The sequence below is a fragment of the Danio rerio genome, chromosome 16, assembly GCF_052040795.2.
Source record: "Danio rerio strain M-AB ecotype USA chromosome 16, GRCz13ab, whole genome shotgun sequence".
NCBI lineage: Eukaryota > Metazoa > Chordata > Actinopteri > Cypriniformes > Danionidae > Danio > Danio rerio.
The window spans coordinates 14,016,072-14,043,664 of NC_141036.1; the positions used below are offsets into that span (position 1 = coordinate 14,016,072).

The 27,593-nt window shown below is 37.8% G+C and overlaps 1 protein-coding gene across 5 annotated transcripts in view; it reads right to left on the reverse strand.

The window, feature by feature from the left end:
* Nucleotides 1-2,429: 2,429 nt before the first annotated feature.
* ttyh1 (tweety family member 1) overlaps nucleotides 2,430-27,593 on the reverse strand; it is a 70,243-nt gene continuing 45,079 nt past the window's right edge. Inside the window, exons 10-15 of one of the 5 annotated variants that reach the window (XM_087286773.1) lie at nucleotides 23,830-23,922; nucleotides 23,619-23,711; nucleotides 23,393-23,532; nucleotides 16,181-16,348; nucleotides 12,063-12,141; nucleotides 2,430-2,961 (exon numbers count right to left, since the gene is read on the reverse strand). In XM_087286773.1, coding sequence (XP_087142899.1) covers nucleotides 2,878-2,961; nucleotides 12,063-12,141; nucleotides 16,181-16,348; nucleotides 23,393-23,532; nucleotides 23,619-23,711; nucleotides 23,830-23,922 — 657 coding nt within the window. In that variant the 3' untranslated portion in view covers nucleotides 2,430-2,877. Of the gene's footprint in view, nucleotides 2,962-12,062; nucleotides 12,142-16,180; nucleotides 16,349-23,392; nucleotides 23,533-23,618; nucleotides 23,712-23,829; nucleotides 23,923-27,593 lie in introns of those variants that run through there. The other 4 variants (XM_087286774.1, XM_087286775.1, XM_087286776.1 and 1 more) reach the window with 4 other exon arrangements.

Consider the following 27,593-nt stretch of genomic DNA (forward strand, 5'->3'; position numbering starts at 1 on the left):
TGTGTGTGTGTGTGTGTGTGTGTGTGTGTGTGTGTGTGTGTGTGTGTGTGAGAGTGAGTGAATGGGTTGCGGCTAGAAGGGCATCCACTGCGTAAAACTGGAATATTTGGCGGTTCACTCCGCTGTGGTGTCTCTGAAATAGAGACTAGGCGAACAAGAATAGAATTTGTAAAATTCTAAATTAAAATTCTAAATGACTGTATTATACAAAAATGGTGTGCTTTAAACGTTTGGAAGAGTCAAATAGCATGAGTTTTACATTTAAGGCAATAGACTTCATTCATTCATTTTCTTGTCGGCTTAGTCCCTTTATTAATCCGAGGTCGCCACAGCGGAATGAACCGCCAACTTATCCAGCAAGTTTTTACGCAGCGGATGCCCTTCCAGCCGCAACCCATCTCTGGGAAAGGCAATAGACTTAATAACTTAAATAACTTTATATAACAAATACTAAAAATAATCTATCCGTAAAATATTTTAACTTATAAAAAAGCTCATTTCTGCTGTAACATATAGATATAGCCTACTGTTTAAATTTCAAGATGCTTGTAGCACTTTGCATGAACAGGTATAAACGTATAAAACACACGCACACACACACACAAAAATATTCAGACCTCCCATGTTTGTTACTGTATTTTTTATTTCATTTATATTAGACTCTGTAGTGAAAAAGGATGCCATTCAAAAGGAGCATTAAACCATAGAAACTCATTTTTCAAGGATTAACAACAGGCCGAGAGCCAAGAGAAGGGACCAATGCAATTCCAAATGTATATACGATATATACTGAACATGTCAAGAAGACGTCTGATACACACACACAGAGATGGTGTTCGCAGGATGTCCTGATGATTATTGCTGCTTACATTGTAGCCATTGCATTGCAATTGGCGAAACGCAATTGTATTGCTCAGAGCCAGCAGAGGAAACACACACTAGCCCTCAACAATCTTTTGTTTTTTTTCAATTGATCATCAAAATGCATTAACAATCAACATTTATACAGTGAATATATATATATATATATATATATATATATATATATATATATATATATATATATATATGAACCCAGAAGTTTACATACACTACTATTGAAGTCAGATGTTAATGTGACTAAACTTTTTCTCTTCAAGTTTGAATTATCACATTTGTTTCTGTTATGCTTAATAGCAGAATAATGAGATATTTTTTTGTGAAATTGTTACAACTATAATGCCTCTGAAAAGCTCAGATGATGGTGTCAAGGTTTTGGAAGTTTCTGATTGGCTAATTGACAACATTTAATTAGTTAATTGGAGGCACAACTGTAGAATAATATTTAAGGAAAACCTCAAACAAACTGCTTCCTTGTGTGACAACATGGGAAAATCAACAAGCCAGAATCAACAAAAAAGCCAGGTTACAATTTGCAAAATTACACTGGGGAAAAAGAATCATTTTTGCAGACATGACCTGTGGTCTGATGGAGCTAAGATTGAACTGTTTGGCCATAAAGACCAGTGTTACATTTGGAGGACAAAGGGGAAAGCTTACAAGCCTAGGAACACCATCACAACTGTAAAGTATGGGGGCGGCAGCATCATGTTGTGGGGCTGTTTTGCTGCAGATGGGACTGGTCTACTTCACAGGACAGATGGCATCATGAAGAAAGAACATTATGTAGACATGCTGATGCAACATGTCAAGAATTAAAACTTGGCCACAAATGCTCTTCCAAACAGACCATGACCCTAAGCATACTGCCAAATTAGTTCAAATGTGCTTTAAGGACAACAGAGTGAATGTTTTGGAGTGGCCATCACAAAGCCCTGATTTCAATCCTATAGAAAATTTGTGGGCAGAGTTAAAAAAGCTTGTGCGAGCAAGACAGCCTACAAATCTGACTCAGTTACACCAATTCTGTCAGGAGGAATGGGCAAAAAATCCTTCAAACTATTGTGAGAAGCTTGTGGAAGGATACCCAAAATATTTGAGCAAAGTTATACAGTTTAAAAGAAAAGCTATAAAAATACCAAGGAAATGTATGTAAATGTTTGACTCTCTAGAAATTAATAAAAAAATGTAAAAAATAAAGTTCTCTCATTATTCTGGCATTTGGTAAATGTAAATTATTTAAGTAATCCTAACAGACCTAAAATATTAAACGTTTAGTATTTACCATCAGACATTTTAAAAATGGTTATGTTCCTTTTTTTAGAGTGTATGTAAACTTCTGGTTTCAACTGTATATATATATATATATATATATATATATATATATATATACATATATATATATATATATATATATATATATATATATATATATATATATATATATATATATATATATACATACATATATATATATATATACATATATATATATATATATATATATATATATATATATATATATATATAAACATTATTCATATATTTTTTATATAAATAATCATACCAGAGGGTATACAAGGTAGTACAGCATCGCCACTTATAAAATAGGGTTCTGTCAAATATTTAAAAAAGAAAGGTGAAGAGAAAACTGTATAATCATACAAAGAAATTGTGCCATCGCCACTATGTTTCTGTGACTACATATAACAATATCAAAACTCCAAAATAAAGTGGTTATACGTTTAAAAATAGAGCACTACTGTAACGTCAATACCATCTTGTTTCCACCAGCTATGTACAGATTGACACTAGAGGGAGAGGAAGTGACGGGGTTTTCGTAAGTCTGTTACACCCAAATGACTCAATGGTACTGACGCTACGCACGGATATTTAACACGTAATGTTTTAAATTAGTCTCCCGTCTCATAAAGTGTCCATCCATATGAAAACTAAACCTGGCTATATAGCTTTCTTTTCTATTATACAGAAAAATAATTAGTGCGAGTACAAGTTTCTTGAATGGGAGGGGTTGGAGTGTGATTGACTGCCGCCGTAGCCAGTCAGCATGCTGGGAGAGTACTGTGAAACCACCGGGCAGATCCGCAGTTCAGGAGAGCAGAGAAGGGAAAGAGAAAAGAGAGTAATATTATTATTATTTTTAAATCTATACCTGTGTATGTATGCATGTGTGTATATATAAAAACATACAGTTTTTACAGAATTACTTTTAAATCCTTCGCTAAGCTCCACCCTTAGATACTGTTGTTCATGTTTCAGAAAGCAAAGTCATTTATTTTTATTTACATATATTTATTTGAAGTATTTTAGTAAAAAATACACTGAACTGTGAAGCCAAGGTCAAACTAGAGTTTGCGATTGAGAAACTCTGTCGTATGGCACTGCAAAAAGGGGCGGAATTAAACAATATGATTAGACATAAAAAAGCGAGTGATTGCTACAATTCCTGTCCAGAGAGGTCATGTTTTGATCCTTGATTGGTTTCACGCAGTGAAGTGATGCGATTTTGCAGGTCAGAGTTCACTAAGCAAACTGCAAAACTTGACGCACAAACTTTAATTTCCGTTTTGACGCATTCGCGTGTGTATGAATGGAAGTCTATGGGGAGAAAAATGCAGTGTGACCGCAGCTTGATATGTAAACTCAAAACTGGGAGAGTTCATATCTGAACTGCAAGAATTAAACTCAGAACTGTGAAATTTGAGATGAAATGTGAGATGAAATTGTGAGATGTACAGGCGTAAAATCAAACCTATGAGATAAACTTGGAACTCCAAACTGCCAAAGATTTGAGTAAAGATTTAAACTGTGAACTGCGAGATGTAAACGTCAAACTGCAAAACGCCAATTCGTTAGAGTTGGATGTAAACTCAAAACTGCAAGATGTAAAGATTTATACCTAAAAATGCATGACGTGAATGTTAAACTTCAAGATGTACACTCAGTAATGTGAAAGTAAAGTACAGAACTGCAAGACATCAGTTCAGAACTGTGAGACGTAAATTCAGAAGTGCGAGTCGTAATAAAGGCTTAAATTTGTAAATGCGAGACGAAAGTGTGACAAGCAAAACTGTAAACTCCAAACGGTGCGATGTAAGAACTGTGATGGTGCGATTACACCAGATATGAAGCAATTAAGCACAAGTGATTCACATGTTAAGTCAATGCAAAGGCGTAATTAGATATCATGCAGCTATTCGCGTGAATGATGCGAATCGAGTGAATGACATGGTGCGAACTGAGCATTTCAGAAGTTTGGCGTGCTTAACGTGTGATTTGCACGAATCGCTCAAGTTTAAAAAAATCTGAACTTTGCTGGACATTCGAGCTATGTTAACCAATCAGGAGCTTGCTCTAGTATGCTCAGGTATTCTGTCTGAATGAGGAAACTTCAAATTCTCCAAAACTGTTTGCCAAGCTTACATTTTTGGATTTACCAATAAACTTAAACAACAACTGTCTCATAAATTTTTTTTTTTAAACGTTTGAATTAAACAAAATTGGCATATTTTCAGGTTGCCTGAGCTAATGCGCATGCGCACTCGGAAGGAACGAAATCACGGTGGCGACCTGCTGTAAACGCAGGCCTGTGTAGTTCTACAGCACAGAGAATACAACCGGCCTCTGAGTGAGCTAAGGGAGATTCACGTGAGCTCTACTGGTGCTCCTATTGGCTGTCGCTCAAGGAAGTCACTCTTCGTGAAGTTTATGTATAAACAAATTTCGAGAGGATCACGTGCTTATGATTGCTAGCAGCTGACCCGCATTATCCAATTCACTACTATCCAATCAGATGACTCCTAAACTACTATAAATACCCTGGGGTTTATTCCATTGCTATCTTCGTTTTGAAGAGGCAGCTTCACCGTAGCTAGCTCCGTTGAAGCACCTACTCTAAACCAGCATGGACAACCAAAGCATCTACAAGCTATCACCTACCAGCTATCACCTACCAGCTACAATCTACCAGCTACCATCTACAAATTACCAGCTATAATCTACAAGCTACTAGCTATAATTTACAAGCTACAATCTACAGCAGCAACAACAACTGCAACAACAACAACTGCAGCAACAACAACTGCAGCAACAACAACTACTACTTCAAAACAACTCCAACAATTGCATCAACGACTTCAACAAACATCAAACCTTCTACTTCAACGCATCTGCTGTGTCTTCAACCCTATTCTCCAGCAAATGACAGCCAAAATCTCCAAAGCCATTGCAATGAAACTGAACCATTACCTTTTTCCTAGCGGTGCACATGCTATGCACATGAAGGGAAGCTTTGCAAAATAACTTTACCAAACATTTAGACTAAAACATTTATAAATCTTTTGAATAACAAGACTAGTGTAAACAATGATTTTAACTAAAGATACTTGCCTCTTGCCCGTCCACTGATCCATAACATTTAACAGCTTGTTTGCTGGAATGTTCAGCAAGCAACAGCTCAAGTCATAAACAATGGTGAACTTGATCAACAAAATGGCCGCCGGGCTTTTTCACCTTTGGCACGCTTGACTGGCTCTCCTTTAAGCCAATAGCTGTAAAGAGAAGCGTCACCACCCAATAAGCTCTCTGGAGAAGGTCCTGCCCTCTCTCTTGACTCTGTTGCAAGTCTTATGAATGAATTTGGACCAGACAAGCTTGTGAATGAAGTTAAGATATCAACAAATGTTATTCATGGATTAAAGTAAAGCCAATTACTAACATTCCATTCACAGTTTTACTAAGTGGTGACATCGCCCTCGAAGTCTTATAGAGTTCAGAGTTTGATGTTAGCAAAAAAAAAAAATAATAATAATAATAATAATAATAATAATATAAAAAAATAAATAAATAAATAAAATAAAATAAATTATACAGAGCACTGGGGTCCAATTACACTAAACCAGTGACTCATTTATTCATACACTAGTGTCTTATGTAAGCTTATAATGGCAAGTCAGTTGGATGTGAAACAGCAACAAACAACTTCCTGATTGGCTGCTATGAATTGGAGGACATTTCTGACAACGGATCTTCAATAAACACTTCCAGGACCACCAGACAAACCATACCCCTTATCCTTAGCTCTCCTTCCAGTTGCCATTCTGTGGGGGGATGAATGCTCACCTCTACCATACTTGCACGTAGCGACATCAAGCTATCAGACCATGCATTAATAAAAAGACCATGACATTTGGCTGCAGAACCTGACCCTCATCCAACCCATTACATTTTATATGCTCTTCAAATACAATCACACTCTACATAAAGGATGCATTTCCACTCACATAGCTCACATCCACGATGCCATATTTCTCAAATTGCTTGAATTGCATTGTCACCCTGATACTAACTTCTGATTTCTGATTTCAGATCTAACCCAAGGATCTAACCCGGGCGTTTCAGCTCTCCCTTCCTTAACCTTATTCTGCTCCAATCTACAATCTGCGACTACCGAACCTGCAACAGTGAATTCGTTAATCAAAAAGAATCGATAATAAACTCATGATAGTACTATTCTTGCCCCACTGTTCAGCGTTCTTGTATTAGTCCCATTGACATTGCGACTTGAGAATTCTCTAGCAAAAACCCTTGATTATTGGTCTCCGCTCCTCACAATTCTATATTCCTAGCATTAACAGCACCATTCCATCAGACGAATTCTCGCTGAATTATCATGATATAGACCAAGCAATTTCGCTCATCAATTTAGCCGGCCGCAATGCTTGGCTTGCAAAAATCGACATTTCATCCGCCTTTAAAATCATGCCAATTCACCCAGACTTCTGGCACCTTTTTGGCATTCATTGGCGCTCACAATTTACTTTGCTGTCCGATAAACTTTCGGCTGCAAAAGTAGTCCTAAAATTTTCGATATGCTTAAGAAGCATTATGCTGGATTTTATCTAATAACTACGAAATCCCGCATATCATCCATCTCCTCAATGATTTTCTCCTTATTTCCCTACCTTCTTCACCCCCAGCTAAACACCTATCGATCACCCAAAGGTTTTCGAAAATCTAGGCATCCCCCTCGCAGAGGAGAAACAGCCGGTCCCAGCACTTCCATAGAATTTCTGGGCATCAACTTAGATTCGAATAAATTTCAAGCATCCCTTCCCAAAGAAAAGATTGACCGTATAATCTCTTTATCTCAAAATTTCCTCGAGAAACCATCATGCGCCAAACGTGAACTGCTATCTATTCTCGCGCATTTCAATTTCGCGATGCGCATAATTCCTCAAGGCCGCCCGTTTATTACTCACCTCCTTCAGCTCTCCTCCTCGGTCCCCGGTTTAGAAGATACCATATATCTTTCTAAACCCAGTCGCAATGAACGCAGCTTATGGATCTCCTTCCTTAAGCAATGGAACGGCTGTTCCTTTTTTTATAGCGACCTAATTTCTTCCCCGGTGGATATTAATTTATTCACTGACCCTGCCCCCTCAGTCGGGTTCGGCGGCTTTTACCAAGGTCACTGGTTTACTTCAACGTGGCCCCCGCAGATGCTCAGTCTACCCAGAAATCAGCAATCATCTGCGCTTTCGAACTCTACCCCATAGTCGCAGCAGCGCTTTTATGGGTAGATGAATGGTCCGCCTCTAGCATTCTCGTTCATTGCGACAACGAAGCCACCGTTTATTGCATTAATAAAGGACGCTCGCACGCACTTCCAATTATGCCCTTATTAAGACGCCTCGTTTGGACGGCAGCCAAAAAGCAATTCATTATGACTGCTAGACATGTTCCAGTTTGCAAAAAATCAAATTGCTGATTCTCTCTCTCACTTTCTTTTCCAGAAATTTCGGCTCTTGGTACCGGAAGCAGACCAGCATCCAACACCTGTTCCACTCTATTCACAAATGATATTGCCATAAAACTTCCATATCCCTGATCCTTTACGCTGTCGCACCAAGGACCCTTGAGTCATATTCAGAAATGGCTATCACATCCAATTTCAATCCCGCAATACACCCCACTATATCTGTTCTAACACTGCTGAATGCTGAAACACTCGCCTTTTTCATTAAGCAAAGCAAAACAGATCAGACAAGCAAAGGGCATTTTATTTACATATTTAACATTTTTCCCCCACAGCCATTCCAAACTCTCCTAGCCTTTGTCCATTCAAGGAGAGCAAAGGAGTCAGACCTACATGCCCCACTTTTTACTGATGACGCTAACCGTCCAGTAACCCGTTTTTGGTTTCAAAAACATCTGAAAGATGTCCTTCGCCTTTCGGGCGTTCCCCCGAATTGTATTCCAGCATTCATTTAGAATTGGCGCAGCCACCACAGCAGCTCACAAAGGTCTATCCTCGCACCAAATCCAGACCCTAGGCCGCTGGTCCTCCGATGCCTTCAAAGCTTACATTTGCCTCAGCCGATCCCACCTCAAGACAGCCCAGCTAGCCCTAATCAGCTAAATTCCAAACTCCAACTAGGGGTACGAGCTCGACCCTAAGTAGGCTGGAGTACGTGTGCGTGTGTGCTTGTGTACGGGTGCGCATGGGAATGTGTGAGGTTGCTCGCGCAGATACAGCGTGCGTTTGCACACGTATACATGCTTATTTGCACGTGGATATGTATATGGGCGTGGGCGTACGTCTAGGTATGCATATGCACGTGCAAGCAAATGAGTATGTGAGCCCATGGGCATTACATGTTGTGCAGCTTGCATTTATGCTATCAACTTTCCTTTCAATCTGCTATGCTCCTTCTCTCACCATGCTCTGACCCCCGCAGGGGTCCAATCTGAGCTTCGACTCTCGCGAGTCACCCCTAGCCCATCCCCGGCCACCCCTTCACTACCACCTCCAGTAAGAGCCTGCACTACCCCCTCCCTCTTCCCGACTCTTACTGCCCCCCCCCCCCCCCATAGCTCTGACCCCCGCAGGGGTCGCGCTGAGCTTCGACTCTCGCAAGAGTCACCATTTGCGCCGCCCCACCCAGGCCATTAGAAATGGTATGTACGCGCATGTTATGCGCATACATCCGATGTATACCTGTTCCGATGCGTGTGCATGCACATGCCGAAACAGGAATAGACGCACGTGCATGCTCACGCACGCAGGTTATTCCCTCTCTCCTTTTCTTCCTTTGGCGTCGAGTTCCTCCGCCCTCTCTTTTCTTCCTTTCTTATAGGCCATCAATCCTCAGCTCTAACTCCCGCAGGAGTGACTAAAACGAGCTTCGACTCTCGCAAGAGTCCCGCCCCGGCCACCCCCTGCTGCAGTCTCCACCACCCCCTCCCTTTCCCAGACTTCAGCAGGGGAAATGCCCACAGCAGCTCTGACCCCCGCAGGGGTCGCTCCGAGCTTCGACTCTCGCAAGAGTCAATCACCACCCATGCCCGGCCCTTACCATGTAATAACCATATATATTCATATATATTTATATATGCATATATACTTCTATATTCTCCTTTTCTTCTTTCTGGCGTTGAGATTCTCCGCCTGGCAATTATTTGCCCCTTCTTTCTTCCTTACAGCGTGAGTGCTTCCGCTACTTTTACCCTTCTCTGATCTTCCCCCTTATCTCCTTACCCTCCTATTTCCTCAATTCTTTTCCAGCGTTGAGTTCTCCGCTAACTGTGTTTCTTTCAGCGTCACTCTTTCGCTATGTTCTTCCTTACGCATAGGCCCTCAATCCTCAGCTCTAGCCCCCGCAGGGGCGACTAAAACGAGCTTCAACTCCCGCCGGAGTTCAGGCCCTGGCCACCTCCCACCCTCTCATGCAAGAGTCTCCACCGCCCAAATCTTCCCGACTCTTGCTTGAGCAAACTAACCCCAGCTTCCACCCCCGCAGGGGTGTATATATTTGAGCCTTGACTCCCGCGGAGTCAATCCAGCCCTGCCCTCACCCCGCCTAGGCTCTAGCAGCCTACTTTGCTCTGCTCCCTTAGAAGCTTCTCTTCCTAAGCTATCAACGCTATATCCAGCAGCCGGATATGGCTTGTTACACCTGCCTTTTTGGGGGGCTCTTCAATACGCGGCTGCTGTCCCGAGCTATTCAAAGGCATTTTGGGGAGTTCTCGAGATCTACCTGAGCTCAAACTCCCCTCCCGCTTTGCAACGGGAGGGAGTCCTGGGCTCGAGGATCTCATGAGCTCAGGGCTCTCTCCCGGGACAGCATGCCAAACAAGCTTATAATTAATCATCAGCTAAGTGTGAACTCTTGAAGTGAAGTTTATGTATAAACAAATTTCGAGAGGATCACGTGCTTATGATTGCTAGCAGCTGACCCGCATTATCCAATTCACTACTATCCAATCAGATGACTCCTAAACTACTATAAATACCCTGGGGTTTATTCCATTGCTATCTTCGTTTTGAAGAGTCCCCCCTTCCTCCCCTACGCCTCCTTCTTAGACGGGTGACACGGTGGCCCAGTGCCTAGCACTGTCGCCTCACAGCAAGAATGTCTCTGGTTCCTGGCTCTACCAAAACTAGCAGACATTTCTGTGCGGAGTTTTGCACTTCTCCCCGTGCTCACGTGGGTTTCCCCCGGGTTTCCCGGTTTCCTCCCACCGCCCAAAAACATGCAATTAAGCCAATTGAACAAGCCAAATTGTCAACATAGACACGCTCCTAGTTAGTAATTAGTTTCAAGAGCATTCACTTGCTACAGCAGGGGAGTTCTCGAGATCTACCTGAGCTCAAACTTCCCTCCCGCTTTGCAACGGGAGGGAGTCCTGGGCTCGAGGATCTCATGAGCTCAGGGCTCTCTCCCGGGACAGCATGCCAAACAAGCTTATAATTAATCATCAGCTAAGTGTGAACTCTTGAAATTAGCATAAAGTTGAATGATTCTCTACTTCTTTGCATTGCTAGACACGCCCCACCTGGTCACCAACGGTCGCTGTCGCTCATGTAGACGGAGGTCTCTGGAAGTCGCTCACTATCCGTTTAAATGAACAGTCAATTGTTGCTTTTGCCGATGCGAGTTGCTCGTGATGTAAATAAGGCTTAATGTGTCGTCAGATCACGCTGCTCTTCTGAAGTAATTCACAACTTGGTCTTGATGGCGAATCTCTTCCAGAAATGACAGCGACTCTTTGTTTACAAGATTGTGGGCTTTTGAGTAGTTGCTGTCATGTGATGTGCGTTTGACAGGGTGAACTGTACCTCACATTTGTTTCATACAGATTACAAAGCAAAAAAGTACAGATTTTAAGCTTTTGGGACATATTTCTTATGTCTGTGTAACAAGTATATGCTGAGATTCCAGTCCTAAACACACACGTCTGGTCTAAGCTTTTCCCCCAGAGAAACGTCAGTCTATAGCAATTGATATATGGCTCCTGTACTAGTAGGCGGGGGTCTTCATTCGCCATATTCCCCATTCTTGTCTTGTGTATTCTATGGTCTTTGGCTGGGTGCATCTCTGAAGAATCTGATGGATCCAGAAATGGTGCCAAACAAGTCCATGCTGTTTTTCAGCATTCCATAACCATGTTATCCATTTTGCAATGAAAATTGAGTGATTTTGCATGAAGTGAATTTCACACACAAATTAAGTGAACTGCACGCACAAATAAAGCGAATAAACACAAAATGCTCAAGCATTTAATTACACGACTTGAATATCGCAATTTCCTTCTGGTGTAAACGCCCCCATGAGACGTAAAGTAGAAACTGTGAGACTGAAATTCAGAACTATGAGACATAAATTTAGTAATGTGAGATGAATGTGTAAAATGTAGAGGCGTAAACTCCAAACTATGAGTTTGCAGATCTGCAAGATGGAAACGTGGAACTGTTAAAATTTAAAACTCCAATCTGTCAGACATAAAGTTTTAAACTGGGAACTGTCAGACGTAAACATTGAACTATAAGATGTAATTCCGGAGTCGTGAAAAAAAAACTCGTAACTGCTATAAGTAAAGATTTAAACGTCATGTAAATGTTGAACTTTGAGATGTAAACTCAGAACTACAAGATACAAAGATTTAAAGTCAAAACAGTAAGATGTAAACATTCAACTGCGAACATAGACTCAAAACTGTGAAATTAGGGCAGATAGCGATTGGTCAGTAACTTTTTAAGGTGGAGCTTAGTGAATAGTCGTTAGGTCTGCTCTGTCTTTGGGTCTGTTTGAATCTTTGCTTGTTGATTTTTCTGAGAAGGCCAAAGATCGTAGTGATGCGACAAAGACAAGGGGACTCACAGAGGGGGGTGGGGACTGTCTGTCACTCAAAGGCAGGTTCTCATAACCAGGGTTGCCATTGGAGGAAACGTTTGGAGTCCTGCATAAAGAAAGAGAGAGGAGCAGAGAGGAACCAGGTCAAGGGGACAATGGAGACGAGAGGAAACGGACAATAAAGAGTGACGTGCAGGGAAGAACCAGAGCCAGGAGCCGGGGTGGAGACAGGAAGAGAAAAGTTGGAAGAGAGTTAGAGAGAGGCGACATTTTTCACTTTTTCTAAGAGAAGAATGTTTTGATAAAGAAGTGAATTCTATACAAATATGCTAAATATATATATAAATGTATAGAATATGGATTTATTTTTGCAAACATTTATTTTAAAGCACATGGAAATGTGATTGAAATGAGAAAAGATGTTTATGGGTCAAAGACGGGTTCTCTTGGATTTTTTTATTTATTTATTTATTTTTTTTTTTTGTCTTAACATTAGAATTTATAGGTTCATAGCCAGCCTGATTAAAGGGTAGGGGTGTTCAGGGTTGACTTTTACAGTTATTTTTTTCATTTTCTATTTAATTAAGTAGAGATGTAAATGCTGCTTTTAATGACATTTTAAGCACTGTTTTTAGCTTGATTAGCCTGTCAGATGATCTTCATAAATTTTTGATGTAAAAAAATATTTCCTCAACATTTAAAATAAAGATATATATATATATATATATATATATATATATATATATTTTTTTTTTTTTTTTTTTAAATACAAAGTACATCATTTATCATTAGAAAAAAGAATATGAATCTGTTTTAAATTAAAAACTGTAGTCTACCGTTCACTTATGTCAGATTGTGTTTTCTAGCAGCTGGATATTGAACTCATGAAAAAATATTTGTTTGCATTGGGCAAAACTGATAAGCTGAAGTCACACCAAATCGACAGCCAACAAAAGGTTTCCGCTTGGTCATAAAGCCTTTTTCGATGGGCTATTTTTACTACACTGTAAAAATGCTGGGTTCCACATAATCGATTTGTGTTGGGACAACATGAAGGAATTAAGTAATTAGTTTTACAAATTTAAGTGGATTGAACATAAATCAATTTAGTTGTCCCTCCCAAAAAAAAACCCTCAAGAATTGTGTTGTTTCGGCTCATTTTAAATAAGTAGTTTGAACAAACAGCAAACATCATTTTTTGAGTGTACTTATGATGGCATAGAAGTCAAAATAAGACAAATGAGCTCATGTATGGCACAAGTTTTGGACCTTTCTCAGTGAGGGGTGGGTCTTTCGGACTCCCTGTGGCTACAGGCCTGATTTATCATTTTATTTATTGGCAAAATTTGACCAACATACATTTTCAGCTCACATACAGTATTAGAAACGCGCTACACTACATTTTCAAGCTGATTATTAAGACTGATATCTGCTAAAATTAATAGTTTAAATAAATTATACATAACATAAATTATACCTATATTTACTTGACTGATTATTAATTGAATGATAAATAAAAGGACTAAGCCGATGGAAAATTAATTAATTCAAGAAATTTGAAAGAGACGGAAATAAAAACAGTTTAATTTCTATCCATTTCGACTAGTTGTTTCAGAATAACTGCTCTCAGTCAAGTACAGAAAACACAACATAACTCAAGTTAACATGCTTAACTACATTTTGAGGATCAAATTTAGATTTTGTTTTTGAATGCTATTTTAAGAGTTCACACTTAGCTGATGATTGATTATAAAGTGTGTTTGGCATGCTGTTCTGGGGAGAGCCCTAAGCTCATAGAATCCTCGAGCCCGGGGCTCTCTCCCGCTCGCAGGGCAAGAGGGGAGTTTGAGCTTAGGTAGATGTTGAGAACTCCTCTGCTATTTATGGTTAATGACAAATTAGAGATTGCTACAGAGAGATATACTGCTGATTAAGCTCGTATATGGTGCTAATTTGGTTTAGTCAATTCACCTATGTCGCAAGTTTTTGGACTATGGGAGGAAACCGGAGAACCCGGTGGAAACCCACGCGAGCACAGGGAGAATATGTACACTCTGCACAGGAACATCTACTGGTCTGTTAGAGACTTGACCAGTGGAGTTCTTGCTGCGAGGCAACAGTGGTAAACACTTGGCCACCGTGCCACCATATCAAGGAAAAGAAAGGAGAAGTAGGGGTGGAAAAGAGGATTCTTCAAGCCAAAGAGGACCAAGGTAAGGAACTGTCTATTGAAAATGAGTTAGGAATCATTCGATTGGTGAATCATGCGTTAGCTAATGAGGGATCAGCTGTGGTCAATCATAAGCATGTGCTCCTCTCAAAATTAGTTATAAATGAACTTCACTGATATTAACATTGCTTTAACTTTAAGTGTTTAGAACATAAAAAAAAAAAAAAAAAAAAAAATATATATATATATATATATATATATATATATATATATATATATATATATATATATATATATATAAATTGAAACTGAATATATTCATTAATTCCATTATCTATGAAAATAAGGATAGGTCAGGATAAATATGTTACTTTATTTACATCAATGTGTCAAACAATAATAGAACATGATTTTACTCATATTTAGATTTTATTTTTAAATTATTTGAAACCTAATAGGCTTTCTACGTTCGTCTTTGACCCTCATGTCAGATCTAATATACAGTTTTTAAAAAAAGGAATAATTGAAATTGAGAAAGAAACAGGGAATGTTGAAGCAGGGAGAAGAGAGAAACAGCACGGCTGACTGCAGTAGAACTGAAAAGACTGATGTCCATTCTGATAGAAACATCAGAGGGCAGGATTTACCTATATTGTGCATCGTCTCTGATTGGTGGATCTATGTCTGTCTTGTAATGATGGACAGACAAATAGACAGACACACAGACAGACAGACCTCTGGACTCATGTCTGTTATTTGGCTGGACTGTGCTTGACGTATAGACCTGTCTGTGTGTCTGTCTGTGTTTGTGTGTGTGTGTGTGTGTGAGAGAGAGAGAGAGAGTTTATGTCTGTCTGTCTTTCTGTGCGTTCTATCTAACACCTGTCTGTCTGCCTGTTTGTATATGATCGGAGCTTTATTTATTTTTCTGCCTGTGCATAAGACTTGTATTAGTTGTTTGTGCATGTGTATTGTCATAGTGTAATGGTCATTTATAACACAACTTAGATGCAAAGCATGAAACTAGAATCTGAGATTCTTCTACCAAAAATATTAGAAAATCTACAAAACACATAAATATATTTAAAATTATTTTGGTTTAATTGTTTTAAAATGTTTGGAATAGAGTTTATTGAGAATTTATTTAGTGAAAAAAAGAGTCAATGGCCCTAAACTAATACATAGTTGTGTAATTAAATACAAACAAATAATAAATTAATAATCTTTAATAACTGCTTAAATGTAATGCTATTTGTATTATTATTTTAACCTGAAAGAAAAAAAAATGAATGAAGAACTGGAAAATATATGAATCAAGTTTAACTCAACTTTAAAAAATAGATTTCTAAAAATGTTATAGACTCATTTCAACTAATAATTCAATTACAAAAACAACAAAAGAAAAACAGAATAAACCGAAATAAAAAATACAATAATAATAATAAATATTTGAATGACATTTAGCTAACGTTTTAAGCTATAATACACGATACATATGTGTATGAAGGTGTGTGTAAATTTAAAGATATAAATGTATTTATTTATTCATTCAAAATTCACATTTGATTCCTTAAAGAGATAGTTTACCTTAAAAAGAAATCCTTTACTGACACTCAAGTAACTAAACTTTTATGGAGTTATTTCTTCTGTTGAATGTATAAGAAGATATTGTCAAGAATCTTGGAATTACTGACGTCCAGGAACAAAAAAATTACTCTTATTTTTTTTTTATATTTTAAAATATCTTCTTTTGTATTCACCAAAAGAAAGAATCAAGCAGTTTTAGATCAAGTGAAGGAGAAATAAAGGATGGCAGAATAAACATTTTTGTGTGAACTATCCCCCTATACCCTACAAAGTGTGCTGTTGAGCTGCTGTGTGGGTGTTGTGTTGTGTGTGTGTCTGTTCTTGTGGGTATATGTGTTTAAAGCTCATTCTGTCTGTCTGTCTGTGTGTCTGTGCATGTGTTACTCACGGTAATGGAGGTGCGCTAGAAAAGGGGGGAGTCCAGGCGGCCCCCTGGTAACTATAGAAGGGGGGCAAAGCCCCTCGCTGGGAGCCCGTGGCCGTCTGTCTACGTGCCTGATGAGAAGTGAAGGGGTCCTCGCTTTCACTGTCCGAGTCTTCATAATCGTCTGAATCACTGTGCCATCCGGTAACAATCATAGAACATAAAGAATGGCGAAACAAAACAAATGCTTTAGATCAAAACATATCCAGACACTGCAAATAAAGAGAGTAAAAAGGCAAGAAATAATAATAATTCTCATTATAATAATTCTGCTCATCTCTTCTAGATGATTGATTACATTTAAAACACATTTTTTTGTATCTCAAGATGTTTACCTGTGCAAATGGGGGATTATTTAATTAAATATGCACTTACAGCACAAAAATCAGAGCACTGGAGACAGATTTAAAATGACTGTTTAAAAAATCCTGTGAACAGACAGAAAACAGCTGCAACTGCAAATTCTGTAGGACTATTCACTGAACAATAAACGTGTGTAGGCCTGGAGTGTCCGTCTGTAAATTCAGTCTGGTCATACATTAAGCAGACAGCAGCACCAATTCCACAAGTGTCTTCACACGGATAAAATTTGCTCATGAGTTTGACATGTTCTTCCAAAATGTTTAAAGATATAAATCAATCACATTTACATACTATGACTCCCCCTATGCACACTCTTATCGCTATGTGCCCACTGAAGTGTTTTTGTGCTGCAGAAATGCTAGCTGAGAGTTTTATTCTGTTGTCAATGGAAGCATTGCGTTGTTAAAAAGGCAGCTGCATAGCTGAGTGTTTTTTTAAATGCTTCGACAACTGGAGAAGGCCTCACAGCTCACGGATGTTTTTAGTACAGCGCTCACATTGCTGCACAAAAAACACTTTGGTGGACACGCAGCTCACACTGTAAAAAATTTATTTTATTTATTTATTTATAATTTTTAAACAGGAAAAGATTAAAAGATAATCGGGCCTGACTCAGCATGAATGCTGTTTTTCAGCAGGTTCCTGCTCTGCAGAACATAAAAACAGACAAACATCTCATCCATCAACACAGTACAAACAATCACCAAACATATAAGATAAAGAAAAGCAAGCTACTATCTCAGTGGCTACAGCGATAGTTGACCATCAGATGACGAGCATGGGATTTCTTAAAAAGTCTCAGTGTTGGTATTGTTTTGAGATGTTGTGGGATCTCATTCCAGACTCTTGTGAAAACATAAAAGAAAGATCTCTGTCCATAACAGTTTTTAAAAGCCGGTACTGGCAAACATCCATGTGTTACAGATCTGGTGGAACGATCAGTCCTTGTGTTGAGTTGGAAATGCTGGGTTTCACACAATTCTAGTTAACCCCCAAAAACACTCAAGAATTGTGTTGTTTCAGCGCATTTTAAATAAGCAGTTTTAACAAGCAGCAAAAATACGATTTTGAGTGTAATGGAAATGCCAAGATAAGCATACATTTAAAAATCTGCATGAAATTTCAGTGTTTTTCTTTAAACAAAGCAAAATAACCTAAAAAACAAGATTGTTTAGCTCTTTTAAAAATCGGTGTGATATAAAAAATGTACAATGTTTATTTTGCGAGCACAGATTGTTAGGGTGCTTTCACACCTGTGAATCGATTCAGTTGTTCTGAAACAGGGATTAAAATTGTTACATTTTTGCTCTTTGCTCTTGGTGCGGTTTGCTTTCACATTGCAAAGTTTCTAATCGGACCAAAAGAGCTAAAACAAGTCACGTGTGAGTAAACTCTCCACACATTGGTCAGAATGTCAGGGTTTATTATGAGTCCCGCTCAGCTGTCAGGGGAGGTGGTGGTTTGGTGGTGTTTGACAAGGTGCGCGCCACGTGTCTGAAGAGCGAGGAGAGATGCGGTGGGGGAGGGGTGAGAAGGGTGCGTGACGTATTTGAGGACCGGGAGGGAGACAAAGATTACTGGGAGATTATCACTCGTTTGGGAGCATCCGGGAGACTCTCGAAACTTCCCGCCCAACTCATAATTCTCTCTTCATACAGCCGTATGCCTATTACATATCCATAAAACACTGTGATATAACCGCGCTCAGATCGTATCGCTTTCTCACTGCAATCAATCCGCTCCAGAGTTCGTTTCAATCAGGCCGAGACCACCTCATTCAAGCGACCTCGGACCGATTGATTTGGCGCGGATCCAAGCACGATTGCTGGTTTCACATATGCCAAACGAACCACGCTAACTGAGCAAACGAGACAGGTTCCAAAACAAAAGTGTAGGTGTGAAAGCACCCTTAGTCTTTCAATGCACAATTAATGTAAATCCACTGAAAACAAAAACGTTTGGTTTGGTAATATTTAGTCAAAGTCTGACCATTTGCTTTCATATTTGGAGGGTTGGTCCTTTTTTTGTTGATCTCAGTTTGCAATAAGGAAATTATGCTTAATAAAAAAAAGCCCCACCCCCTACTCAATATTCCATCAGTTGGAAGAACATCGACATACTGAAATAAAAGTCATGCACTTTAGTCCTCATAGACTGTAAGAAAAAACATTAAATCCTTATTTATTTTGTCTGAAGCGATGCAATAATTCTAGAAAATGCTTCTTGACTTGAGAATGTATAGATAATTCAGCTAAAGCAGTGTTTCTCAACCACGTAACTGGGGGACCACTAGCCCTGCACATTTTCTATGTCTCCCTAACGAAACACACCAGATTCAGATCATTAGAGGCCTCATGTACCAACGCTGCGTACGCACAAAAACTTTGTGTACGCCAGGTTTCAAGCTCACGTTTGGATTTACTAACAATGAAATTAACGTGAGAATAAGCATTGGTCCACACCAACTTTATGCCTGGCGTACGTTCATTCCTTGTATGTCTGTTTTATTTCCATTGGCGACTCCTAGAGGCAGTTATGTTAAATTGCTCTCTACAAAGTGTCTTTGAGCTGTGCAATGGCAGCTGGATGAGACAGGTTCATCTGCATGTCTAGCAGGTATATAAATAAGGTTTTCATACAATGCAGATGACCAGCCAAACATTAAAGCGCAATTTGCAGCAGTCGCCGGTTTGCCCAATGTAATCGAAGCGATCGACTGCACACACATTGCTATAAAGGCGCCATCTGAAGACGAATATGCATATGTGAATCAGGAACATTTCCATTCAATAAATGTGCAAATAAAATATGATGCACAGACTTATTAATGATTCCTACTTGTCTTACTCGTGATGAAGAGTAGGTAAAATCTAATACAGTATGTAGCGGGGGAAAAAAGAAGAATGAGTTCATCAGACGCTAGATTCGAACTGTTCATGCTTGAACGTGTCAAAACATGTTGCCATGTGTTTTACGAGCTACGCCACCACACTGTTAAAGATACTACAAAATTTTACACCTTTACATAGCACTATTTTTTTTTTAATCCACTCAGTGCAATCTTCAGACCCCACTGTGTAAACCACATCAGCTAAACTCTCCCACTCTATTTTTTTTTCTTTTGTTATAAAGTATCAAGTAACACCGTTTTTCTCCAGTCTACCTCCGAAAGCAGCACCTCCAATTCACATTCTGTTCAAAGTTTCTCTTTTTGCTTGCTTTTGCCATTGCTTTTTCGTTGGGTTTTGCAAAAGTAGAGTCATTAGCATCTTCATACGGGGTAGAAGGCAGGGAGGGGTTTTGTGCTCGTGCATGTGCGCTCAGTTTTACGTTCATTCGGATGTACAAAGAGAATATGCGTGGAATTCGGCGTACGCAGTTTTTCATACATCTGATTTTTTTTACTGCGTAAGCACATTTACAGCTTTGTGCGCAATGTTTTAGTATGATTTCAACACAAGTCTTTGTGCATGAGGCCCCAGATCATTAGCAGAGGCTGAAAAACCTGTAATAGGTGCGACAGACAAAGGAGACATCAAAAACATGCAGTGCTGTTAATCCTCCAGGAACATGGTTGAGAAACACTGAACTAAAGCAATGGGTCTTTTTCACTAAACATGCACAAATGTATTTCAGATGTTTTCAAGGATTCATCGAATAATTTGTACTAAAATTTTGGGAAAAAAGAGTTTAGCATTGGGTATAAACATTTTTGGTTTATTTACATATACATTAAAAAGACTTTATGAAAAGCCCAAAATCTGTAAAATGACAGGTGCGTAAATATTCTGTGCTTTTGCCTGCTGCGTCTCATGGCTATATAAATACAGATATTGTCTTGAAATGAAATAATCCCTATCCAGAGCAGCATATAATCCTTTAATCTGTGTCACTCCTCTTTGCCATTTTAGTAATGTATGCATCTTCCATTTCCTGCCTGTGCAAATGGAGTTCAAGCATAGTCTTACCGCAATTAAACACTTCAGGCCGCCTCTGTGACTTCATAAAATTGGATTTGCCAACATCAGGCACTTGGTGGGTATATACCAACTGGAGCTGAATCAACAGTATGTGACTAAGCTTTGTGAACTAATGGTAATGGCGACATTAATACCATATCCAGATAACAGAAGTGAAGTGCATTTGAGCAGTAATGGCCTTAAGTTGAGATCATGTTTCTATCATCTGTGCATTGCTGATGAGTGCGGCTGTCAGGGTTTACATGTATATGACACTGAATGGAGCAGACCAGCAGCTCATCTCCATTAACACTCAGCTGCAGCTGATGTAGAGGATCATGTAAGTTGGTTTGCATTAAAATGATCATGTTTTCCGGTTCTGTGGGAGTATTAATGTCTTTGATAATGTTACACATGCGTACTAGAAAACAATTGACATCTTATTAGGATGACGTGTATTCCTTCGTCTTGATTTATACTGACGGATTGATTCGTTCTATATTTTGTATATAAAAACATAATTTTGTAAACTAAATGAAGGGTTATTATAAAACTGAAAACTTGAAGTGTTAAAAATACATGGGTCAAATAAAAAGGGGTTTAAACAATTGTTAAAACATAGTAACTATGGATGTATTTTTTCATACATTAAATCTATCATACATTTTTACTATGATTTACAAGAAGACAGCCACTAAAAATCTCATTCAGTGTAACCATAGTAAATATATCAAAATATCTTGTTGGGTATTTTTAATACACTTATAATTATTTATGGCATATTCAAATAAAAAAAGATCACAAAAAAATAAATAAATAAATGTCATTTAAATGTAGTTTTAAAACTAAAACAAGCTTTTTCTTTAAAAAAAAGTTCTTTTAAAAAAAGAATTTTAACACAGGTCAGTGTTATTTTTATGTATGCACATAAGTATTTTGGTTTCCAAATCCGATTGGCTGATAGCTTTGAGATATTCTGCAATATCAGCACCCATACAGCCTCTTCACTCTTGTGTATTACTTCGCCTACATGACAAGCAGAGGAACAACATAATGTACTTTTGTGGCTTTTTAGGTGAGAGTGTACAGTTGAAATCAGAATTATTAGCCCCCCTGAATTTTTAGCCCCAATTTCTTTTTAACGGAGAGATTTTTTCAACACGTTTCTAAATATAATAGTTTTAATAACTCAACTCTAATAACTGATTTATTTTATCTTTGCCATGATGACAGTAAATATTATTTGACTAGATATTTTTAAGACACTTCTACACAGCTTAAAGTGACATTTAAAGGCTTTACCAGGTTAACTAGGCAGGATAGGGTAATTAGGCAAGTTTTGTATAACGTGGGTTTGTTTTGTAGACAATCAGAAAAAAATTTGCTTAAAGGGGCTAATAATTTTGACCTTAAAATAGTTCATAAAAAGTAAAAATTGCTTTTATTCCAGCCAAAATAAAACAAATAAGACATTTCTTTAGAAGAACAAATATTATCAGACATTCAGTGAACATTTACTTGCTCTGTTAAACATCATTTAGAAAATTTAAAAAAGAAAAAAAATATCAAAGGGGGGGCTAATAAATCTGACTTCAACTGTTTAGATTACAACTATGCAGTTTATTTATAAGGGATAGTGCCTGTTTTAAATATTTATAATTTCGGAAATTCAGTGCATCCGTGGCCATTACCCTGCCATTGAGCAGAGCAAAAACTATTGACATTCCGCCACAAGATCGCCACAGAGACTCTTTTAGATTCTTCGTGTTTGATTTTCTTATTCATGCCGTCGAACTCGTAACAGTGCAATATGGCACACCTCCCACCAGTGCTGATATACAGCCATATCGCACTGCTATATATATTCAATGAATAGTATAGTATAGTTTAATGAATGAATATTAGTTCAATAAATAGTATGGTCAATGAATGACGGTGAATCATTATTTAATCCAAATTTTAAATGTTTGTTTATTCAAAAGACACTTTTCATGGATTTAATATGATTTTTTAAACTAATCTTTGACCAATATAATTTATACATGGGTCAAAGATTTGTCTGTCTATTAATCCATCCATCCATCCATCCATCTATCTGTCATCTGTCTATCTGTGTGGTTTTAGAGAACTGCAAGGAGTTTGGGAGTTGATATAAACCATGAAAATATGTTGATAAATGAATTAAATATTCATGTACAATTTCTTCCCCCCCAAAAAATTCAGATCAAATGCATTTGGCTTAAAGAGAAAACTAGACTAAATATAAAAAAATAGTTTGAATTTTTTTAATTATAATACATTTTTAATCAAATAATGTCACAATTTGTAAAAACTTAAAGCGAAAGAGAAGGATTTAGATCAGGGGTGTCAAACTTAATTCCTGGAGGGCCGAAGCCCTGCACAGTTTAGTTCCAACCCTGCTCCAACACACCGACCTGTAGGTTTCAAACAAGCCTGAAGGTCTCAATTAGTTTGATCAGGTGTATTTAATTAGGGTTGGAACTAAACTGTGCAGAGCTGCGGTCCTTTTGGATCTGAGTTTGACACCTGTGCTTTAGATCCTCTGTAGATGTAAATGTATTTTTCTATGATTCTTCATTTCTAACACAGCTTTATAAAATAGAAATCGGTAACAAAAACAATAATAATATAAACTTTACAACTAATCATTTACCGTACAACCATATGGAAGACACAAATTCACATTTACATAAAGCACAGCCCTACTATTTATCTTGCATCTTTATTTTGCTGCTGTCATCAAATGAATTTGCAGCATAAATCCAATCAGATTTTCCTAAAAGCAGCAGCAGATGGGGCATTAGCCAAAGTGAAGGAATAAAGTTCAGCTAACCTGTGGAAGCTCCTCCAGGCTCCAGGGAGGGAGCAAAGAATAGCAGTGAAGGCCAAAGCGGAGAGAAAAGAGTAGAGAGACAGATAGAGCAGCCCCTCCATCCCATCATAGCACAGGCCTTTCAGAGAGTCCACGTAATCCTGAGAGAGTGACAAGAACACATGAGTCCACTTGTTGCAACATGAAAACTGCTTGGCTGAGGTAAAAACCAGGCTGCCATGTTTACCTTGTTCAGGCCTCGACAGTTGAGAAGAGCAACCAGCTGATGGAAGTTTCCCTCGGTGGTGTTGAGGATCTGCTGAACCTCCCTGAGTGACCTCTGAAAGAGAGAAAACACAGCAGCTCAGCGGCAGGTGGAGAAGAGCTTCACTGCAGCTGCTATTGATCTGTGCTGTCAGTTGTTGGTACTGAGAGCAGTTTTAGCAGTGTTGACATACCTCTGCTTTTGGGAAGCGTGGAAGAGCATCTCTCTCCAGGCTGGAAAGATGAGAGTGGATGCTGGAAAGTGCTCTCTGGGACTGGGTCAGTATCTTATGCCAGTTCAACAAAGAAAATGTCGATTAACAGACATGTAATGACATATTTGAATGCATTCATTGTATGCATTTGTCTAGAGCAACACACGTTTAACTAGGTATTAAAGATTGAAGGCAAACTTTATGGTGGCTTGTGAAAGCCTGTTGGAATTAGTTTGCTTAGTTTTAAAGGGATTGAAAAAGTACAGATAGATAGATGGATGGATGGATGGATGGATGGATGGATGGATGGATGGATGGATGGATGGATGGATGGATGGATGGATGGATGGATGGATGGATGGATGGATGGATGGATGGATGGATGGATAGATAGATAGATAGATAGATAGATAGATAGATAGATAGATAGATAGATAGATAGATAGATAGATAGATAGATAGATAGATAGATAGATAGATAGATAGATAGATAGATAGAAATTAAATTAAATTAAATTAAAAATAATAATAATTGAAAAAAGAAAAGAAAAAGAGAGAGTACATAATTATCAAATCACAAACGGAAATATAGTACATATTTTTCAATATTAGTTATTAACAAAACCTTTTAAATGCACTTTATTACATAAAATATCCAAATATTTTTATGCAAAAATGTTAAAAGAGCAAATAAAGAATTTAGATGCAAAAACCTCTAAATGCCGCGTGACATTTTCTTCTAAAATTAGTATTTTTCTCATACTCCTGTATGTAGGCTCGGAAATGTGACTTTTAAAGTGATGAATAAGTTCTTTTCATTGCCTTTAAAGTGAAATAACTTAACATAAACATAGGAGCCTGGGAAAAATGCACATTTTAGGAGAACATTTCAGATGGCAATTTCAGAGGTTTTTGCATCTCAACTCTTCATTAGAAATCTAAGAAATCTTTAAACTCTTTTTCTAGCAGTATAAAGAAACTTAGATTTGTGTATGTGAAATTTACATAATAATAAAATAAAAGTTTATAATAAAACCAGGGTCTTTTACAGAGCAATCTTTAACATAATAACCCAAAATCATGTTTATACAATTAGGAAAATCTTTTTTTTTTTTTTAATATTATGAGCAATAAAAGCTTCAACATTAATCCAAAAATGTTGAGCATATTGGCAAGACCAAAATAAATGTGAAATAGTTTCATTAAAGCTTTTGAAAAAGAAATGTGTCAATAGAGCCTCCATTTTAGTACAGGGTAGCGCTCCTTTGAAATAAATGTGGGACCAAGGTGCAGTGGAGGACTGGCCATTCAGAGCCAGAGATATACACATAAATACATTTAGCCTATCTGTGAAAGGGAGTTTTCATGGTGGTCAGTATTTCTTTTTGGGTGTTTTAAATTATTTTTCTACATTGATGAATAAGTGATCGCACAGGCATTGTCGACAAAGAGCATGTGTTTTTTGTGCATGGAATGTATTATCCTCCCTCCTTATTAAATTTGATCTAATCCGTGTCCTGTTTGTGAATGAATCTTCGTCATGAACGACTTGTGTGAACCATCATTATCCCTGCATCTCAATTGCATATCCTTTCTGATTTAAATGATATATAACCTTTGAAATATTCAATAATTTAGGATGGACAGTATGCACATTGAGGCGCAGGCACTGTTATGTTATCAGGCACTCTTATAAGTTACTTAAAAAAAGCTCCTTTGCCTTATGGTCAGTGCAGTAAGAGACTGTATTATCATCAATAATGATACTCGTTTAGCACAAAAGTTTATAACATACAAAATCACAAAAACGAAATCTATGAAAGGTTGTGCCTTTATGCTTTGTTTTCTTTGTTTGCTCGTTACCACACCTGTACACAGCGCTAAAGTCCAGCGTCTTCATCACATTGGTTTTAATCTTGACTTGTGCAGTCAAATGACTTTCGTCCTGGGAGCACTGTACAAAAGTGGTGGCAGTATTGACGCATGCTCAGGGTCTTTATGCGATATCTAGTGTATATATCTCTGATATGAATTAATATGTTGTTAGAATGCATTTAGCATGAAATACTAGGTTGATAACATGTTTCTATTATGGATTTGCATGTTCACAACATGTTTCCAGTATGAATTAGCATGATGCTAGCAAGTTTTGAGTAAGCATTAGCATGTTGCTAGCATGTTTCAAGTATGCATTGGCATGTTGTTTTAATGTTTCTAGTATTAATTAACATGTTGCTAGCATGTTTCCTGTCGGGATTTGCTAGCATGTTTCCTTTACAGATTAGCATGTTGTTAGCATTTTTCCTCTACGGATTAGCATGTTGTTCTTCTTTACATTATTAACTGGCATGTTGTTAGCATGGAGGGAAAACACAATATTTTTGCCATTCTGTGAGGAACCTTTTTAATCAAATGAACCTTTATATTCAACAAAAAGTTATTTATAGTAGAAAAGTGCTATTTTTGTAGATCATTCTTCACACTAAAGCCATTTTTGACCTCCTCTTTTTTGAACAGTAGTCTTGATTCCATTACCCTTCAAACTGCACACATATTGACATTAACTAATAAAAATATACCTAATGAAGCCAAAAAGAAAATGAATAAATAAATGAAAGAAAAATGTCTGTTAAGAACTACAATATATGTTTTGATTAATCATAACACGGAGGGTTTTTTTCTTCAATGGAAGGGTACCAACCATTTTGTCCATGTCTTGAAACACTTCAGTCAGACTTACTGGAAATATATGCTTCAGCCTACATTTTTGTTGTTCCAGGTACATTTGTTGCACATTTACAATGACAGGGCACTGTCTGCATTTTGACAAATCTGAAATACATTTCTTGGGCTTTGGTTTTTCAAAAGTGTAAAGTACAAAGTGAGCTACCGAACAAACTGACCACACAAGAATGTGAAGAAAGTAGTTTGATTTTGTATTCCTACCCAATCGGTTGACACCCGATCACTAATAATCCATAAGAAAATCTTTTTAAATATATTTAAGTAGTTATTGCAAAGAGTGTTTGATACATTAAAAATGTAGTGTTAAGACATTTTTACAGCAAATTCTCTAAATAGGGAAACAAAACTAAAGCAACACATCCCTTTACAAAATTTTTATTAATACAAATACTATTTACAGAAGTAACCGGGCCATTAGAAAAAAAAAATCCTTAGTGTTTAGCCCTGTATACATCTAAAATCATAATGGTCTTAAAAGGGTCTTTAAAAAGTCTGCAGAAACCCTGTACTAATAATTAAGGACTGCTGTTTTGACGCATATATGGATCTGTGCTATTCAGAAAAAAATGCTAAAATATCAACCATTAGTAAATGCTCTAAAAATGAGTGGCTACAACACAAAGTTGGTGGTTTTAATTTACGGTAGTCTAGGGCACGTTCATAAACTGTGTGTGAGGGGACTACAAATTGCCAAACTCAGTAAAAAAGACTCTAAACAAATTGCAAAGTATTGATCTGTGTCCGCTAAAATAGGCAGTCTTCATGTGTGGAGAAGACGATGCCATCTCTACCCCTAATTCCTTTCCTCAATACTATAGAATGGATTGAATGTTTAATATTGCCACGCAAAAGAAAATCAATGGTTGTATCTGCTGCTTGTACTGTGTTTTATCATGGGCTCCTTACGATTATTTGGATGCTGTGTTGCTTTAATTAGTATTAGTCATTCCAAATTAAATTAATCAAATGTGTGTGTGTGTACTTGTGTGTGGTCAGTG